Here is a 19,797-nt window from a genome sequence, read left to right on the forward strand (position 1 = left end):
GGAGGGTAATTAAGATATGTCTCTAAAATTTCAATCATTGTCTAAAGAATACTTGTACCTTATCCATAATTTTTTGAATAGTTTTTTATCCTTTTTTTTTTTTTGTAGTTTTACTACAATATAGAGTTTTGGTACGCTTCCATAATATCTTCATTGAGTGTGATATAAAAATTTCTAAATTGTATAACCAAGCATATAATAGTAGAAAAATAAAACAAAATTTGTTACTCCAACCTACAACAACCCCACCCCCCCAACATTGATGTGATATGTTTCAACTTTTTACTCCTTTATCTTCCCTAATTTTGAGATAAATGGTTTACACGTGTTTAGTTTTGTATATTCATATCACGCTAATTTATTTGTAATTCAATATAATTTTGCTCTCTATTAACAGGATTTTAGTTTGTGTTTCCATATTAACATCATTATTCAATTTAGTTTTTTTTTTCACAAGAAAGAGATGAAGTTATTAATTTGACTCAAAAGCTTAATAAATCGCATTCGTCGAATGCGATTTATGAATAAATATATAAAAGCTTAACCTGAAGAAAGAAAATGTAGAGAAAATTAAGTATTGTTTATTCATCACATAGTTTGTATACGTACACTTTATGAAAATAATATGTACACTCTTGATAATATCACAAATAAAAATACTTAAATAATATAAAAATATCAAGAAGAAAATTGATATATCATCAACTTCAAACTTCCTTTTATTATACATGAAAATACCACAATTTTAATTAATTAGCAACCAAATGTACAAATGCAAACATATCCTTTTTTAAATCCAGTCCAAACACAATCTCCTTCAATACCTCCTTCTTTTAATCTACATGTCTCATCACAATTATAGGGAATTATACATTGCCCTTTAAATTTTGCACTCCATCTTGTACAAAGACCACCTTCAACACTTCCCATATCTGCATAAACCAATTGAGGTTTTTGTAAAAAAAAAAAAAAAATCACATAAAATTGCGATAGACAATTTCTGTAGCTAAACAGTAAAAATCAGTTGCTAATCTTATTTAATAATGAATTATAAGAAAAAATCATACTAGTTATGAATTATTTAACAACAAATTAGTATGTTTTTTTTACTTGTAGTGTATTGGATTGTTGTTGATATTCAACTTTAAGTCACTAATATTATTGAGTCGCCCTAATATTAGTTTCACATGTTCTAACTAGTTAATATTATCCTTTCCTTCTTTATTTTTTCTTTAAATTTCTCTTTTTTTAAAATAAATAAATAAATATTTGTTTTATCTGAAAATCTAAAAACAAAACGGTAAAAATAATTCAATCTCAGAAATTAATTCAAAAGATATGGACTTTGGAGTGAGTTTCATAACTAGCTCATTTGGTGATGACTTTGTTTATATATATAAATCCGATCAATATCATCCAATTTTTTTCCTTTTCTCTCTATTGATGTGATTATTAAATAAATTTTAAAATATATCATGATATCTATCTAACCAATTTGAGATTTTAATAGTCATTTTTCTCGTGTTTAGAATTGGACATTTGTAGCATAAAAGAGGATGTGTTATATAGGTGGTCCAACATCAATAATAATGAATTTTGTTTTAATACCATGTTTATAAATAGATTCTACATTTAATTCAATTCTAAAAGTTGATTGAACAACAAAAGGAAAAATAACAATAAAGTAGAAATGTAACTAATTGGAAGAATTAAAAAAAAAAACATGTACTTACTGTTTGATGAAAGAAGAAAGAAGGTGAAAAATACTAGGAGAAATGTAAAATAGAAAATTCTAGAGTTATCCATTAATTAAAAACTTTTGATATTGTAGTAGTAGTAGTTTAATTTTCATATGTGATAAAAATTTAATAGCATAATATGATCATATTTATAGGCAAAAGAGAAGAATAATGAAAACAATAATTATTCTCAATTACATCAATTTTTCTTGGGATATCCGAAAACAATGATGGAATATAATTTTTAATTAAATGCATTCAAATTTCCTTTCTCTTTTTTTGGTCTGATTATATTAACAAGCATCTAATCCACCAAGGGATAAATTTGAAATTTTTGGTACTCTTAAATTCACTTAAATGTCATTTAGTCAATAATTAGCATCTACTAGAAAAATGTTTTCTAGAAAATTAATGATTTTCTGATAATTTATAGTATATACTATTTGGGGTAGTTTTAGTACAATATAGAGTTTTGTTACGTTTCCATCCCAATTGAGTGTGATATATAAATTTGTAAATCGTATAATTAAGCATATAGTAGACAAATAAAACAAATTTTGTTATTCCAAGTTATAAATCTCCCCTCTCTAGTTTTCACATTGATGTGATATGTTTCTAACACTGTTATCAATAATATTTCTCGTATTCATATTGAGATCAATTAAATTTAAATTCACATGTTTTTAATAAGATTTATTTCATTTTTAAGTAGTCAAATTCAAAATCTTTAATTAAGAACGAATAAATCTCACATATCTCTAAATAGTTCAGAAAGTAATCATAGTCTTATAGTATTTTTAAAAAACAAAAAATAATCTTGAACTTTGCCTAAAAGTCAAACCAAACTTGTCTTTTTTAAACCAAAACATTATTCAATTTTCTCAAATTAATTATATGAAATGGGCTTAAGTGCACATATAACTGATTTTAAAACCCTATTTAAGGCATAGTCTAAATTTACAAACATTTATAAATTTAATGGCTTTTAAATAACTTTTATTTAAAATTATACACAATACTTCTATAAGCAATATCAACCAGTTAATGGTCACTAAAATGACAACATTACCATGACAATAATGACATATTTAGAGTATTTCCATAAGTGAAAGTTTGAATAAAATAAGATGTACGTAAATTTTATTTATTTTTAGTAAACTCTCAATTCATTAAAAAGAAATATTATCAAAGCAGGATTGCAATAAGGAAAAAAACCCATTTTTATTCACTTGTTATTCATATTTGATTGGAATCGGAATCATAATCTATCCCCAATTCTCTCTTTTTTTTTTCACTTATTTATCATGAACAAATTGCAGAACATCCATCATGGAATTTCTGGTTCCGCCTGAACAATTATTAGGTGCTAAATACCACAATTAATTAACTAGCAACCAATTATACAAATGCAAGCAAATCCTTTAATGCCAGTCCAATCACATTCTCCATGAAGAGCCCCTTCTTCTAACCTACATGTCTCACCCTTTGAATTTTCCACTCCATATCTTACAAAGACCACCACCTTCAACTCTTAACATATCTGCATAAACCAAAAATTGAGATTCTTGTAAAAAAAACATTAAAAAAAAATGCGACGGATAAATTCTATAGCTAAAAAATAGAAATCAATTGATAATTTTATTTTATAATGAATTAAAAAGAGATATGAATTCTATATGAACCAATGGATTGTGACAAGTCATTATTACTAGCAATGACTTCCTCTTTCATTACGTCATTCTCTCCATATCCCTCTCATTTGTTCTCAGTTACTCATCAAATGACACTGATCAGTTCATATCTTTAAGTTCGATCATTGACAAGGTTTAAAGAAAGGTTGGGTCATTGATAATGAATCATTTGGGATCAACGATCTCTTTCTTAAAAAGTGGGATGAGTCGATGTCGATCGATGGTGTGAAAACACTTCATGATGTCGAATTCAGTTTGAAAATTACTATTGTGGGATCTAGCAGCTCCAGCCGCATTGACGATAGTCCTTCATTGTGACTTAGATTGCACAATCAAAATCAAAGTGTCTGTCTATTCAGTAAGTCAGCCAATTGTCAGACCCGCTCCTCTACAATTTTTGGCCCCATATTCTAGGTGTGCCATGGGGAAATATTTTCACAATAATGGACTACGAATCATTTAGCAAGAAATTACTAGTTTTTCTTATAGTGCATGTGTTCGATTCTTCCCAAATGGTTTAACAAATCCAGTTGAGTACATATTTATTTTTTAAATCATAAACAATAATAGAATGAAATCGTTTAAAAGAGGTATAATATCAAGCCTTGTAGGGCTATCTTTTCCTCAGCCGACTAATAAAATGATAAATTCAACTATAAATATCCTTTATACTAAAAAGAACAAGTAAATACTTGTTTAGTGCTTGACTCTATTGTAAGACAGATATGTGTGACTAATTAGTAATATTCACTTTTAAGTCATCAAATACTATTGAGCCACCCTTAATATTAATTTCTCCTAATATATGTTTGGTTGTATAAAACTTGGGTAAATAGGTGAAGCACATATTGTAGTTCTAACTAGTTGATAGTATAGGTTCCCTTTTTTAAAGTTTGTTTCTTTTTGTGAAAATATTTGCCGTATATGAGAATCTTAACAAGATAGTGAAAGTAATTCAATTTTAAAAGTTAACTCAAGAGGTATGAATTACATAGTGAGTTTCATAATTCGCTCGTTTGATAATGACTTTGTGTATAAGAAATTTTCGATCAATAACATTCGTTTTCTCTTCTTCTTTTTCTCCTTTCCTCTTCATTGATGTGATTATTGAAATAAATCAAAAAAGATATCATGATATAAACAACACCTATATATAATTATTTGTTAGATTTTAAAATTTTGTTCCTTTTCATGTGTTTAGACTTGGACATTTGAAGTATAAAATAACATGTATAATATGAATGGTCCAATATCGATAATAAATTTTGTTCTAATATTATGTTTAAAAATAAATTCTAAGTTTAATTAATTCAATTCCAAAAGTTGGTTGAATGATGATAATAAACAAAACCAACAAAGGGAAAAATAACAATAAAGTAGCAATGTAACTAATTGGAGAAATAAAAAAAATTACTTACTATTTGATGAAAGAAGAAAGAAAGTGAAAATTACTAGGAGAAATGTAAAATAGTAGAAAATTCTAGATTTATCCATTAATTAAAAACTTTTGATATATGTTGAAAACATAGTAGCACAATATGATCATATTTATAGTGAAGAAAGAATAATGATGAAAACAATAATCATTCTCAATTACATCAATTTTTCTTGGGATCTTCCTAAACAATGAAAGAGATGGAATATAATTTTTAATTAAATGCATCCAATTTTTTGTTTTTTCGTTTTTGGATTATTTTTTTAATCTGATTATTATATAAATAACAAGCATCTAATACTACAAGGGGTAAAATTTGAATTTTTGCTCCTCTGTGATACCCTTAGATGTCATGTAACCGATAATTTGTACTCTATCTGTTTCATTTTAATTGTTGTTTTGATTCGAAAAAATATTTCAAAATAAGTATTACTTTTATGAATTTGAAATTAAAATTGTCAATTATTATCAATTATATCTTGAACTTTATTTTCAATTGAATCGCTTGAATTGTTATCTCTTTTTTATGGTGTGAAATTGCTTACTTGCTAATATTAATATTATTGTGCATCGTGATGAGACATGTGATGTTATGTTAAACGGAAATGATTTCGATAAGTGACATGATATAAAGCCGAAGGAAAATGGTTCCAACTAGTGATGTGATATAAAGTCGAAGGAAAATGGCTCTGGCTAGCAATAATGTGCCAAAGGGAAATGGTTTCGGCTAGTAATATTGTGCCGAAGAAAAATGGTCCTGGCAAGAGTTGTCTCTTATGATTTGATGCATTATGTTACTTGTGATTGATCTACTTGTTACTTGTGATTGACATACTTGATACGTGTTAGTTATGGAACTGTGACCATTGAATTGTGGTTGTTAAGCCTTGTGAACAGTGTATTCTGAAATTGTTAGGTAGGGCTGATTTCTATGCATGTTGTAGTTTGAGGAACTACGGTTGGGATGAAAGGAGCACTCATTTTCTAGTTAGTTTTGCCTTGTTTATTTGGTTACTTGTTGAGTACCGTGTTGATTGGTACTCACACCTTGTTTCTATACTTGTGTAGGTTTCAAACCCAATATTGTGTGATTTCCCTTCTTCTTCTCCTATTTCGGAGATGTAGCCGTTTGTCATCCCGAAGGACTCTCATGTTCCTTATCTTATGCTTTGTTCTATACGAGAAATAAAGACATTGAGACTCTTATAATTATCTTTTATTTCCATACTTTGTGTATTAGGTGGCTTACACAGGTGACTATCAAATTCTGAGGTTATAATAGAACAAATAAATTTTTTGCTTTTGTATTATTCGTGCTTTACTTTCCACATTCATTTCGTTGGTTAACTTGGATAAATTTTTTTCTTACAAAAAATAGGAAAAGAAAAACATTAATCCAACTGTTGTTGACCCATTTTCACACGTGTGACTTGGCACGTGCGAAAGTTGAAAATGGCCACTGTTTTCTTCTGGGTTTCAGACACGTCTTTGATTGATTCTGTCTGCTGCTCTCTTTAGCTAAAATTGAATAAAACTCCATTTCTTACACATTTCAAAAGTTTACAACTTTCAGAAAATAATAAAATAATAAAAATCTTGAACTTTGTTGTTCTGTTCTTGAATTTGTATTTGATGATTGATTCATGACCATGTAGATAAAGGGTGTTTGATTATACAATAAAAGATTCAATTTTTTTTTAATATACTTAAGAAAAGATTAATTTTTTTTTGGGGAAAATGAGTGTTTCTTTGAGTGTAATGACTTTTAATCTTCTTGAAGATCAGTTAGAGGACAGTCCAAACTCATGGGAGAAGAGGAAAGATTTGTGTATAAGTGTTATTACAAGTTATTCTCCTATGATTCTCTGTACCCAACAAGGTTTGAATAAAGTTTCATTTTTTTTGTTGCTTTTCTGTATTTAGGTGGATCTTGATTGGATTTTCTGTGGTTTTTTTTTAAAATGGGGGATTTGGGGTTGCTTTGATTTGTTATTTGCTTTATGGGTTTTGTGTCTTTTTGCAGTTTTTTATGAAAATGGATTTGTGTTTTGTTTCTGCAGCCATTTGCTAATCAATGTTTGGTTGTGTTTGCTTTTTAGGTGTGAAGTCACAGTTGGACTATATTCAGCAGTGTTTGCAAGGTAAATCTTTTAGATTGATCTTATTTTGAGTTAATGGTAACAAAACTCACCTTTTTGCGAGTTTTATATCTGAATTATCACTTCCTTCGTATTAAAACACACCTCGATGCTGAGTTGGCCTACACGGGTTGTTGTTGATTGGGAACAAACATTTGACCAACTCAGCATCGAGGTGTGTTTTAATACAAAGGGAGTGATGGTTTAGGTAGGTAAAGAGAATAATAGATAGTTGAGCTATGAAACTCCTGAAAACGTGATAGTTTAGGTGTGCTATTGTTGTTAGTTGTGAACTATAGCTAGCTTCATTATCTCTGCACATTGTCTGGGAAGAAGAGCTTATTTTGCTTTTCTGAAGAATTGTTTCAAAGTGCCCACATGCTTGTGCTCAGAATCAATTGGCTATGAGAATTTGGGTGGAGGTTGTAATGTAGCAGCCAGTATAGCTAAGTCAAATTGAAGATGTTTGTTTTCAACTTTTCTGGTTGTTCTTTGTGTGCGACATTCCAGAAAATGGTTGCCAGAGAGGTAGTTGACGTCTTTATGACTTTATAACATATTTCCATATATGGAGTTATGGACCAGAGTTTAGTTATTGTTCAAATATGCTACGAAGAGTAAGATATTGAGCATTTCTTAATCAAGAGGGAGCTTCTATTGTATATAATTAGAAGTTCAGCCTTCAAGAAATATATATGTTGTTTAGACTCACCAAAAATGTTGCTGCACACATGTCGGTTCCTCGAGACAATGCACAACTTTTGGAACATCCGACGCGGACCCTGCAACGTATTTGAGGAGTCCGAGCAACATTGTAAACATTAAGTAGGTTGGTAAGCAAGCACAATTGGCAACTCAAATAAGTATCATACAATTCTTGTAGGTTTGACTGTCATAAAATGCATTAAGCAGCATATACATTAAACGAGGGACATAATGTTCAATGAGGTGGTGTAAGGAATGTGGATGATGGACTACCATGTAAAGATCTCCGATTAGAAGACACGGGGGATGGGCTATGGAGTTGGTAAAGAGAACAATTACAGTTTATAGAAGCTGTTTCAGGATAGGAGATACCTTTGACTTTTACTTTCATCTTCTTCTGAGGATTGTTGTATTATTTCTTGAAGATGGTTTTCCAGAAAAGAGTAACAAAGGGATGAACTGCAGAGTGCTATATACTCACCCTATATCCTGGTAAACTAGTTTTTCAGATAACCATCCCAGTCCCACTAAACTTAGACCTTACAACAGTATAACCTCAACTTGATTTTCGTAAAACAAATATTGAAGAGTTGTCTCCAACCCAGTCGAGCTTGAATATATTATAGCTTAGTTCAGCTCTACTTCTTATTATAGCAAGTTCGGTTGGACTCAGCTTGACATAGTATTGTAATGAGCTCTGTCTCTAATTCAATTTGGCTTGGCTTGCTCAACTCGATGCCCAAACAATGCCTATGTTTTAGTGTTTGGTCCACCAGATAGAAGGTTACCTCTTGTGGAGCTTAAAGAGGCATCTAAATTCTTTATATTTTGATTGCTTTGGAGGAACCAGATCCACTAATGTTAAAATTTCAATTTATTGGATGAATTGTTCGGAGTCAAGCCTCAAATTAGAGATAGAGTAAATAGGCATTATAGGCAGCACTTCAAAGAGAGGCTGGTGTAGTATATGTAATGAAAAATAGGCATTAGTGTTGTACATATCCTATTTCTGGACTTGTAGGAACTAGCATGTCTATGACTTAGAAAGCATAAGGAAAAATGTAGGAAGAGAAAAGGGGTTGAATCAAAATGGTTCTACATGTTATGATGCAAATTGAGGCAAAAACAATAAAGGTAATAGGCAAACAAATGTTAAAAGCTATACATAATTTTCTCCTAAGAGATGTTTGTGTTCATTCTATTCACGTGGGATAGATGAACTATCTGCCTCTATCACCTGTTCTTATCATCATGTCCTCCCCAAATGATTGTTGTGTATGATAGATATTAACCTTAGCAACTAGAGTAACTTTAAAGATTTTGTTAACAGTAATGGTAGTACAGTGGGATGTAGTAGACACACATTATGAGCTTGAAACATGGTTGTCTAGTATTTAAGTGGAGAAGGGTAAAGGGATGAGTACATTATCCTCGACTTTCGAAGTTGAAACAACAGATTCCTTGGTCATCAAAAATAGACTTTTGAATACCTTCTTCCTTCTTTTTTTGATTGCTGAATAGAATATGTAATTTTACCAAGTTTACTTTATTCATGGAAAATAAGATGATGCATTTTACAATACATTGTTCATATTCAGTCTAAGGAGTTCCTCATGTGTCTTAAGAATTACAAGGATGTATTTCAGTTATTAATTTTATTTTATTGATAAGTATTATAGGACAACATTTATGATTTCCCTTTTTCATTTGGAGTGTAAGTATTCTTGATCATTGAGCCGAGGGCCCATCAGAAACCGCCTCTCTACCTCCCATGGTAGGGGTAAGGTCTGCGTACGCTCATGGGATTACACCGGGTATGTTTTTGTGTTAGTATTCTTGATGTTGAAGGAGCTAATGGCTGATCGTTATATGTATCGTTTTATTTTTACCAACTAGGTTATGAACAGTTTGGAATATCCAGGAAAGGAGCTGAAGACACTTCTGATCAGCACTGTACCATATTTTACGATAAGGAAAAGGTCTTTCTTCCCCCTAAAGAACCATGTTTTCTTTTGTAATATAACTTCAGCATCTGGCTTAGAGAGAATTAAACAAAATTATTTTTTACAAGCTATCTCTTAGTTCATCTGGTTTTGATTGAAGGTCGAGCTTTTAGAAGGGGGAACATTTTGGTTGTCTGAATCACCTTCGGTGCCTGGAAGTATGTCTTGGGGTTCTACAGTACCGTGCACCGCAACATGGGCAATATCCTTTTGATCTATTTAATTTTAACTGTCATTTCACCTTCATCTTTGTTCTTTTAGGAGTCGTTTGGTTGCTGGTTAGGAAGGGAACTATCCAAAAGTAGAAGAGCTATTACCATGTTATTAGTTGCTTTGTGCCATGAAAACTGTGAAATTTGAAAAAAGTCGTTTTTGTTTTCAAAGTGAAAAATGGTATTTGGAAATTGGAGTTTTTTTTTTTTTTAAAAAAAAGTATTACAAAGGGGAAGGGGAATGGGGGAGGGATTACATGATGGGGAATCGAACCATCACCAGCAATGTGAAAGTTCATGTAGCCAACCAACTGAGCTACTGAGATTCCCGGATTGTGTTTGGTCATGAATACAAATTGGAATTGTTTTGAAATTTTTCCGAGTGATTTGGAGTGAAAAAAGTGAAAATAGCTTTTTGGTATTGAAATTGAATTCCAGATTTTCCAAAATTTTATGGCCAAATATGACTTTTAGAATTTAACTCTGGGAAAAAGGTAAAAAATATTCATGGATTATTGAATAACTAATACCTGCATAACTTTAATCGGCAACCAAATGACCCCTTACTGCATGGGTTATTGAATGCTTTGCTCCCTTAACAAAGACTCTACACATTCCAGCTGAAAGGCGCTGAGCCGCCAGGTTTTTCATTTCAGGTTGTTAATACAACCATGGATGAGTTCAGTCCCCGTGCTCGCAGGCGAGGTGCTTTGCTCACTTGGCAGCATATTGCATCCTTGCCCCCTAGCTTATCCGTCGTGTACTGTGGAGGATTTAATACCCAAAAGGAATCCACTACAGGTCGTTTTCTTCTTGGGAGATCTAGGTAATAATGCCGCTGGCATTTTATTTTCTATTGTATCACTTCTGCAATCTTACTATTATAGTACCTTGCTTACTATATTCAGTTATTCGCAAACTTGACCTTGCAATGACACTACTTAACTTGCTAGTTTTCTTGTCAGACCACAGAATTTTGCCTGATTTTAATTACTCAAACAAGAGAATTATTGCCTTAAGTTGTAATTTGACAACTGGCGAACTCGTAGGCTTTTTTTGCTAGGCCAAGTTAATCTATCATATTGAATATGCAAATAACTAATTGTTGTCTCTTCCAATATAACATTTGGAATATATCGATTACAAACTGCAGTTTGAAAATGATTGCTATTCAGACATAATCCAGTTTAGGAAATCATTAACTACTGTGTTTGTAGTATTAGAACATTAACCCCAGTGGACACATTAGTCCAGGACTTGACAATATTCGTTACTATTCTGCGTCGTATAGATTTCAAAGCCTTGTCATACTGTGCTGTGTGAATAAATTTGGGAGACATTATAGATCAATGTTGTTTTTACCTCTGCCAAGACTTATTCACTTCTGTTATTTCTTTTTCCGAACTGCTTTCATTTGCTTTTCCTTGAGCCGAGCATCTATTGGAAACAACCTCTTTCTGTCTCATTTGAGCAATGGCAACTTTTGCTTTCTATGAACATGGATTGTTACAAGATAAATGAAATAACTAAACTAGTAGCGCGAGCTATAGTAAATTATGATTTAAATTTTTGTCGTCGCCTAGATTGCATGCCTGTCAGTGATTACCAGGAGCGCAGCCAGGTTTGAAAATTACATTGTTTATACATGGTTAAAACTTTTTTTATGTATATATAGTAGATGTTGAATCCCCTTGTGGCTTCTTCGTGTGTTTACTTTTCATATTTTGAGCCCCGTTAGTAAAAATCCTGGCTCTGCCACCGTTGGTTACTGCAGAAGTGTGAAGCGAAATGATACCATGCTTGGTTCTATATATGAGCTAAAATGCTTGGATTGAACCATAGTATAGAAGATTAAGGAGAAATATGTGGATATAGCTGACATGTTCTATTTCTCAGAGAGCACGGAGTTGTCGGTGATATGAGAGATGTTTGGCCAAATGCTCGTGTGAGAAAAAATGTATCCCTTATACGCACGTATCATGGATTCAAAGGTTGTAATATCCTCCAAAATTTCATTGCTATATTAACTTACCGATACGTGACACACCTAAGAAAATCATTGTTTGATTATATCAGGTACCAAGCAGGGTCCACTCGAGTTCTTCAAGTTAATATTCCGAGCACTTTGCTTGTGCTGGGATCGCCAAACTCAGGATCTACATGTTGACTGGATCCTTTTCAGAGGCAGATCTCTGATACCTGTCTCGTGTGAGGTGGTAAGCGACAACATTGATGGCTTTTATCCTTCTTCTCATTATCCTGTATACGCAGAGTTCATGCTTCCTCGATCAGTGAGGCTAATCGAAGCTCCCCCTGAAAACGGAAGCTAACCTATACTTCTTGAACTTTTCGCCATTTCGCTCTTGTGCATTGTTATTTATTGATTGATTTTTTTTTTCTTTAGTTGCTGGTATATGGCTCCTACATTGTTCAAAGATGTTTAAAGATCTTGTTTTTTTTTTCAGTTCACTGAGATAAGTTGAAAGATTTATTTGTAATCTTACTTTATAAGTTTAACAAATGGAAAATGAGTGGTTTTGTTGGTTACAATACTGAACCATGTTCTTGTTTTCAGTTTGAATTCTTTGTGTAGTTTATTCAGGTGACCTAGTACTTGTGTTGGTGCGAGGTAGAAGGTATTTGACGAAATATTCGTAAAGAGAGAGTTTACTATAGTGATTCGGGCGGTTGGTGGTCCCTTAGGGCATCTCCAACCCAATCCTCTATTTTACTCTCCAAATATAGAGTTCTCTATTTTTTCAGACAACCAACTCCAACCCAATTCTCTATTTNATTCAGGTGACCTGGTACTTGTGTTGGTGCGAGGTAGAAGGTATTTGACGAAATATTCGTAAAGAGAGGGTTTACTATAGTGATTCGGGCAGTTGGTGGTCCCTTAGCGAGTTGTGGGTCCTTGTCAAAGCATGAGTGTTGGCTCACACTCAACTCCTCTAAAACATGTAGTTGGAATAGTCAAAACTGCCTCCTAATTAATATTAATGTTTTTTTAGAAGCGTGTAAAAAAGAAACACGACAGATAATTTGAAACAGTGAAAGTACTGCATATCTAATTCCAAAATAAATTCCATTAATGGTATATACCATTTTGTGTCATTGTAAGTGTATATAATTTCATTTCCTTCTTGTTATATATGTATGTTTTAGGAATTAAACACACTTGCATTTAATTTTAATGTACTATAGTAAAAGTTTTGTTTAGTCAAATACAAGTAGGCAGTCCAAATCTAGGTCATTAAATACTCAAATTATTTCTTGTTTAAGTAAAGCTCTTACAGCTGGAATTTTCTTTCATTGCTTAGTGATTCAATTTGCTTTCTATCAAATTTTAATATTTCTAAATTCCAAGTAATTGTCATGTAAAGGACTTTGGTATGACAATAAATATTTTTTGAAAAACATAATTTCAATTTATTTTATATTTACAATGGTATTGTTTGTTCAAAATACTTTTTGATTGCTATGATACAATAATATAAGTAAATCAGTTATAGTAAAAAAAATGTTATAGAAAATGATTGTAGAGAATTATTTTTCGGTATTTATTTGTGGTACCATCAAGGATTATAATAATCTGAATGAAAAATAAAATCAATTTCAATCAAAGGTCCTGATTCGAGTTTGATAAATGAAAAAAATCTTGATTAGAAATGCTTTGATTTCCTTGAATAAGTTCCGCTAGTAAATTTCGAATATCGAATCATTATTAAAAATAAGTGACAAGAAAAATTACTTAATATATTAAGTTGCAAAAATGTAACATGCATATACATGTGTTTTCCCACTTTCATAAATATGTCAATAAAATAATTATTCAGAAGTTGCAATGCATGGGCACCTCGTTTCCTCGAAGATCCTCGTCTCACTATATTTTGTAAAAATAAAAAATTAATTATTTGTTTCTATGATTTTTCTTTTTCCTTTAAAAATTTTGATTAATTAATGATACGTATTCTGCTTTGGACTTAAGGCCACATATATATGTCTTTCGAGGAGTGCCACATCAAACCTCTAAAACGCACATACTATAGATATAAATTTGAATGATATCTTATAAAATATTTTACCTTTTTTCTCTGGTGTTGGATTTCACTAAATATAACCTTCAAAACTTGCCAATTTAAAAATTGGTGTCAATTTTGATTGATCTATCTTATTCTTAAATAAAACAATTTATAAAAATCTCAACAAGAAAAAATAGGTAATTATAAGCCTAGAGAGTATTTCCTCCATCTCAAATTACTTGTCACATTTTTTTTTCATGAATTAAATTACATATATTTTGACCAATATATTAAATTGTGACGGATTAAATTTTCACTACACATATTCAAAATATAAAAATATAATGTTTGAGATTTGAACTTGGTACCTCAAAGTGAATTTTGAACTCCTAAACCACAAGTAAATTTCTACTCTTGTGATTTAAAAAAATATTGTAATTTTTTTATGAAAAGGTTCGGATGAACATCCTCGCTTCCTCCAGATCCGCTTCTAATTTTAAGATGTATTTTTTTCTCATATTTATATGGGAAGAACTGTATCATATAACATTTTTTCTGTAGTTTCTGAATTTTTAAATTTTGCTTTCAAATATTAAAATAATTTAATCCATTTAACTCCAAAATTAATTAAATCAATCCTCAAAAAATGAAACATGACAAGTATTTTGAAACGGTGAACTAAAAAAATTTAAAAAGAGAAAAAAAATACATAATTTAAGAAAATAGGATGACAAAATTTATAACCTAAGTTATGGTAAGTAAATACAAATTAAATCTAATAATCTACCAATAATAGTCCATTAGTACTTCATTAAATGTTTTACTATATTTTTTTACTCAAATAGATGACGGCAGTCACTCAGATCCAATCTAAACCGTTCATCATACAACAAACGCGTCCAATCCAACGGTCATCATTAATCTCTTAATCGATTCCTTAATCCACATTTTACCCCAGTCTTCACTAATTAACTTTATGTATCATTAGATATATATATATACACGCTAAGCTCTGAAGAAAGATTTACATATAGAGAGAGAAAGTGAAAGAGAAAGTTTGTAGAGAGAGAAGCGGAGTTTGTACTCTACCGCTCTCGGATTTTGATTTTCACTGTGTGTTTGTGTGTGGATCTAGATCTCAGTGAGAGAGAGCTATGGAGGTCGTAAGGCCTCAGTTGATTCACCGGTGGATCTCGGTTTTTGTGCTGATATGTTTGTTTTCATTTGAAGCTCAATGTTTTTATCTACCAGGTGTTGCTCCTCAGGATTTCATGAAGGTGAGTTTTTCTAGCTGCAGGGTAGGATTTCTTGTAATTAGATGATTTGTTGAGATATTGGAGGTTTGAGATTGAATGATGAGGAAAATATGAGCTCGATGCTGTTTATTGTGCTATTAGTGCTATTTATGCGTGTACTGTGTGCGATTTGTTGTATTTGCATGATTATGTGGAGATATTGGAGGTTTGAGATAGAAAATTGGAGAAAAAATGAGCTTCCGTACTGATCTCGATGCTAATTTATGTGTTATGTGTGCGATTTGTTGTAATTACATGATAATGTGGAGATATTAGTGGTTGAAGATAGAACGATGGAGGAAAAAATGAACTTCCTTTGTTGATCTCGATGCTAATATTTTGTGCTATTGGTGCTATTTATGTGTGTTTGTGTGTGCTTTTTGTTGTAATTACATTATTCGGTGGTGATATTGGAGGTTAGAGATAGAAATGAGTGTACTTTGTTGATCTCGATTCTAGTTTGTGTGCTGTTATACAGTATGTAATCGGATTCTATTTTGTTGATACATGTGCTATTTGGTGATTTAAGTTTTGATTTGGATATTTGTCGGCTTATATGTTAGATCTGGTGTAGATTAGGAAGTTTGAGAGTGGAATGATATAGATTTAGCAAGCTTGACCGATTGTATGTAGCGCTATGTTTCGGTTAGATCTATGCAAATCATTAAATGGATTTTAGTGGTTTTGGTCGTTTAGTGTCTGTAGTTTTTACTCTTTTTTTTTTCTGTTAGATTTGATGTGTTTGTCATGGTCTGAATCTTAACTTCCCTTTGTACAAAAGAAACACATGGTTCTAATCGGGTAGTATCAACATTCTATTCATAAAAAAAAGAAGTATTATCAACATTCTATTTTCGAATGTAGTATACAAATGGTTGATCCCACTATCCAACATTTGTTGAGCGCAGGAGTTTATGGGCATTTCGATTGTCTATGCCTGCAAGTTGGACCAATGGTTTTAATTAGGATGTCTTTGGTGTTTCATGTATTGTGTCTTTGCCTTGCATTCGGCTGATTACCACCACTAACTTTTCATCGTGTTTATTGGTTTTACTTCTAGTCTTTGATTGATATACTATATCAAGTGTTCATTGTGTCCACAGAGGATCAGGAAATTCTTGAATATTTTATCTCTATAAAAGATATAATACAAAGTTAATAACATCAGTGTCATTTGAATATCAGAATGAAATGGGACCAAATTAAGCGAACTGGAAACTAAAGATTCATATAGCTGACCTTAGCTAGCTTGGAATTGAGGTGTATAAGTTGTTGTCCTTGTTGAGAGTTTTAGTTGTCGGTTCAGATGTTTAGTGAGTATGCTTTGTTGTCGGAATAAGTGGTGTGCAGATTATACCTCTGCAGATTGATATAATGAAAAAGGAAATTTCTTTTGTTACTAGTATTGTTAGGAGCAATGTCAGAGAGAGACATTCTTGGTAGACAGAATGCAGGAAAAAGCTTTAATTTTATTAAGTTTTCTTGTTCTTGTCCAAAGAAACTATGTACAAATTTCTTAAAGTTAAATGATGATTCTGTCCGGTATCCACATTTGAAAAGCTCCTCAGCACGCTAAAATTTCTAAGTCAGTCTGGTAAAAAATGTTCTTTTGTCTAAATTGATTTCTTTTACCTCTCTTTTTTTGGGGCAGGGTGACCCTCTGATGGTGAAAGTCAACAAGTTGACCTCTACAAAAACACAGCTTCCTTATTCCTATTATTCCCTTCCTTACTGTACGCCAAAACAAATTGTTGACAGTGCAGAGAATCTTGGTGAAGTTCTTCGTGGTGATCGTATTGAGAATTCTCCTTTTGAGGTTAGTTACTTATCTCAGATGTGTGTCTTTTCCCTGCTTCTTCTTTGTTCCCTCTCTTTGTGGAGGGTGTGGAGGTTTGTGCTGGGTTCCCAGTTTGCAGTTGTCTTATGCTTTTAACAAGGGGAGTTTGTTTTGACTGGACAATGTGTTGTGCAGTTCCATATGAGAGAACCACAGATGTGCAATGTTGTGTGTCATATTGTTCTTAATGCAAAAAATGCCAAAGAGTTAAAGGAGAAGATTGAAGATGAGTATCGGGTCAACATGTGAGATATCTCTTGTGGACTCTGCATATTAAATTTTGTTTCCTCTTTTCTGTTTCTGTGGTATTGAGTCTAACATGAGATGTGACGTTTAACAGGATTTTGGATAATCTTCCTCTTGTTATGCCTATCAAAAGGCCTGATCTGGACACTACAGTCTATCAGCATGGTTTTCATGTTGGTCTTAAGGGACAATATGCTGGAGTATGTATCAGATTACTTAAATGTTCTTTTGGTGATTTTGGTTTGTAAATACTCTGGAGGCATTGTGAACTTATTTCCTCTGCATTTTTCTACTCTTTAGAGCAAGGAGGAGAAGCATTTCATCCATAATCATCTGACATTCACTGTCAAGTTTCACAAGGATCCACAAACTGATGCTGCGAGAGTTGTGGGATTTGAAGTGAAACCATTCAGGTAATTTTGTGTAGTTCATATGCTTCAACTTCAATTATTGTTTCTTTGTCATGAATGTTGATATGTAAATTGTGTTTTTTCTTTTCCAGTGTGAAACACGAATATGATGGGGAATGGAATGGCAAAAACCGATTGACCACTTGTGATCCCCATGCCAAGCGTACTGTTACAAGTTCTGATTCTCCCCAAGAGGTTGAAGATAAGAAGGAAATTATCTTCACATATGATGTTGAATTTGAGGTATAACACATCTACTATGAAGATAATGTTTTATCTTTTTAAGTCTCCGTGTCCGACGCTTCTACTGGTTAAGTGCATATACTACTAGCCTGGCTACCCTGATCAGCCATTATCTTTTATGCCCAAAAGTACCTCCCATGTCCTATTAATGACTTTACTGGTGATACTGTTTATCTTTCTTGTTGCACTCTGCTTCCTATACGGTACTTAATGTTGAATTTCTCATGAAACTTTTCTCAAGACGATATTTTACTTTTTAACAAGTTATATTCATCATGAACAATTAAAAGGAAGTTCGTTGCAACATAAATTGCACATGCAAGCTAGCTGGTTGTGATGAATTTGTAACTCTCGTATCTGTTCTTCAACTCTCAGGAAAGTGATATCAAGTGGGCATCAAGATGGGATACATATCTTTTAATGGCTGATGATCAGATCCACTGGTTTTCAATTGTTAACTCATTGATGATTGTTCTTTTCCTCTCGGGCATGGTAGCAATGATTATGTTGCGGACCCTCTACCGTGACATTTCCAAGTATAATCAGTTGGAGACCCAGGAAGAGGCTCAAGAAGAAACAGGATGGAAATTGGTCCATGGTGATGTTTTTAGGCCTCCAATTAACTCTGATCTGTTGTGTGTTTATGTTGGTACTGGTGTCCAGTTCTTTGGAATGACAGTAGTTACAATGACATTTGCTGTCCTTGGATTCTTATCCCCTTCAAATCGGGGAGGATTGATGACAGCAATGTTGCTTCTCTGGGCTTTCATGGGTGTTTTTGCTGGTTATGCTTCAGCCCGCCTTTACAAGATGTTCAAAGGATCTGAGTGGAAGAAAATCACTCTTAAGACAGCACTCATGTTCCCCGGAGTTGTTTTCGTTCTTTTCTTTGTGTTGAATGCTCTAATTTGGGGAGAGAAATCATCAGGGGCAGTGCCTTTTGGAACCATGTTTGCATTAGTTTTCTTGTGGTTTGGCATAGCTGTACCACTCGTTTTTGTTGGCAGTTATGTTGGTTTTAAGAAGCCAGCTATTGAGGATCCTGTGAAAACAAATAAGATCCCTCGACAGGTACCAGAGCAAGCCTGGTACATGAATCCAGTATTCTCTATCCTTATCGGTGGCATACTCCCATTTGGAGCTGTATTCATCGAGTTATTCTTCATCCTCACCTCAATCTGGCTACAGCAGTTCTATTACATATTTGGTTTCCTCTTCATTGTGCTCGTCATCCTTATCGTCACCTGTGCCGAGATTACCATTGTGCTCTGCTATTTCCAGCTATGCAGTGAGGATTACCTTTGGTGGTGGAGGTCATACCTCACTTCAGGGTCATCAGCTCTCTACCTATTCCTGTATGCAGCATTCTATTTCTTCACAAAGCTCGAGATCACAAAACCCGTATCTGGTATGCTCTACTTTGGCTACATGTTGATTGCATCATATGCTTTCTTTGTCTTGACTGGCACAATCGGGTTCTACGCTTGCTTCTGGTTCACAAGGCTCATCTACTCATCAGTGAAGATCGACTAAAGTGTCGTATTGCAGTTCCTCAGAGCTCAGAGAGACCGCATATATCAATCATACTGTGGACCAAGATTGTTTGTTGCTTCCAGGTTTTGATAGTATAAAGTTGCTTCCTGTAACCTACCCAACACGTTTCCACGAATCTATTTGTTCTTTTTAGTTTTTTTTTCCTTCTGTATGGAGACATTTTAAGAGGATTTTAGGGCTATTCAATCCTCAATTACGGCATGTTTTAGTTGACCATATTATTCTTGTACCAAAAAATCGTAAAGGATGGTTTATTTGTTAATTTAG

At 32.7% G+C, this 19,797-nt stretch overlaps 2 protein-coding genes and 1 long non-coding RNA gene across 3 annotated transcripts; 2 read left to right on the top strand and 1 right to left on the bottom strand.

The window, feature by feature from the left end:
* The first annotated feature begins 6,365 nt into the window (after positions 1-6,365).
* On the top strand, positions 6,366-12,473 carry LOC125876829 (uncharacterized). The gene is made up of 7 exons (XM_049558086.1): positions 6,366-6,744; positions 6,965-7,006; positions 9,605-9,687; positions 9,812-9,913; positions 10,535-10,749; positions 11,820-11,914; positions 12,000-12,473. The coding sequence occupies exons 1-7, from the start codon at positions 6,603-6,605 to the stop codon at positions 12,251-12,253; spliced, it is 933 nt and encodes a 310-aa protein (XP_049414043.1). The 5' UTR covers positions 6,366-6,602; the 3' UTR covers positions 12,254-12,473.
* Positions 12,474-14,964: 2,491 nt separating this feature from the next.
* LOC125876825 (transmembrane 9 superfamily member 9-like) lies at positions 14,965-19,792 on the top strand. The gene is made up of 7 exons (XM_049558083.1): positions 14,965-15,222; positions 16,892-17,056; positions 17,213-17,322; positions 17,418-17,523; positions 17,624-17,736; positions 17,826-17,976; positions 18,352-19,792. The coding sequence occupies exons 1-7, from the start codon at positions 15,100-15,102 to the stop codon at positions 19,507-19,509; spliced, it is 1,926 nt and encodes a 641-aa protein (XP_049414040.1). The 5' UTR covers positions 14,965-15,099; the 3' UTR covers positions 19,510-19,792.
* Positions 15,643-16,882, bottom strand: LOC125876832 (uncharacterized). Its single transcript, XR_007447545.1, has 2 exons — positions 16,598-16,882; positions 15,643-16,562 (listed from the first exon to the last, which is right to left on the bottom strand). It is a non-coding gene; the product is annotated as an uncharacterized LOC125876832 (long non-coding RNA).
* Positions 19,793-19,797: the final 5 nt, after the last annotated feature.

Source organism: Solanum stenotomum, chromosome 9 (genome assembly GCF_019186545.1).
Source record: "Solanum stenotomum isolate F172 chromosome 9, ASM1918654v1, whole genome shotgun sequence".
Lineage (NCBI taxonomy): Eukaryota > Viridiplantae > Streptophyta > Magnoliopsida > Solanales > Solanaceae > Solanum > Solanum stenotomum.

Bases quoted from the DNA above. Each gene is read 5' to 3' on its own strand.
- LOC125876825 (XM_049558083.1), top strand. From the start codon at position 15,100: ATGGAGGTCGTAAGGCCTCAGTTGATTCACCGGTGGATCTCGGTTTTT. The intron at 17,057-17,212 runs GTTAGTTACTTA...TGTGTTGTGCAG, and splicing joins TTGAGAATTCTCCTTTTGAG to TTCCATATGAGAGAACCACA. The intron at 17,977-18,351 runs GTATAACACATC...TTCAACTCTCAG, and splicing joins CATATGATGTTGAATTTGAG to GAAAGTGATATCAAGTGGGC.
- LOC125876829 (XM_049558086.1), top strand. From the start codon at position 6,603: ATGAGTGTTTCTTTGAGTGTAATGACTTTTAATCTTCTTGAAGATCAG. The intron at 9,914-10,534 runs ATATCCTTTTGA...CAAAGACTCTAC, and splicing joins CGTGCACCGCAACATGGGCA to ACATTCCAGCTGAAAGGCGC. The intron at 10,750-11,819 runs GTAATAATGCCG...TCTATTTCTCAG, and splicing joins TTTCTTCTTGGGAGATCTAG to AGAGCACGGAGTTGTCGGTG.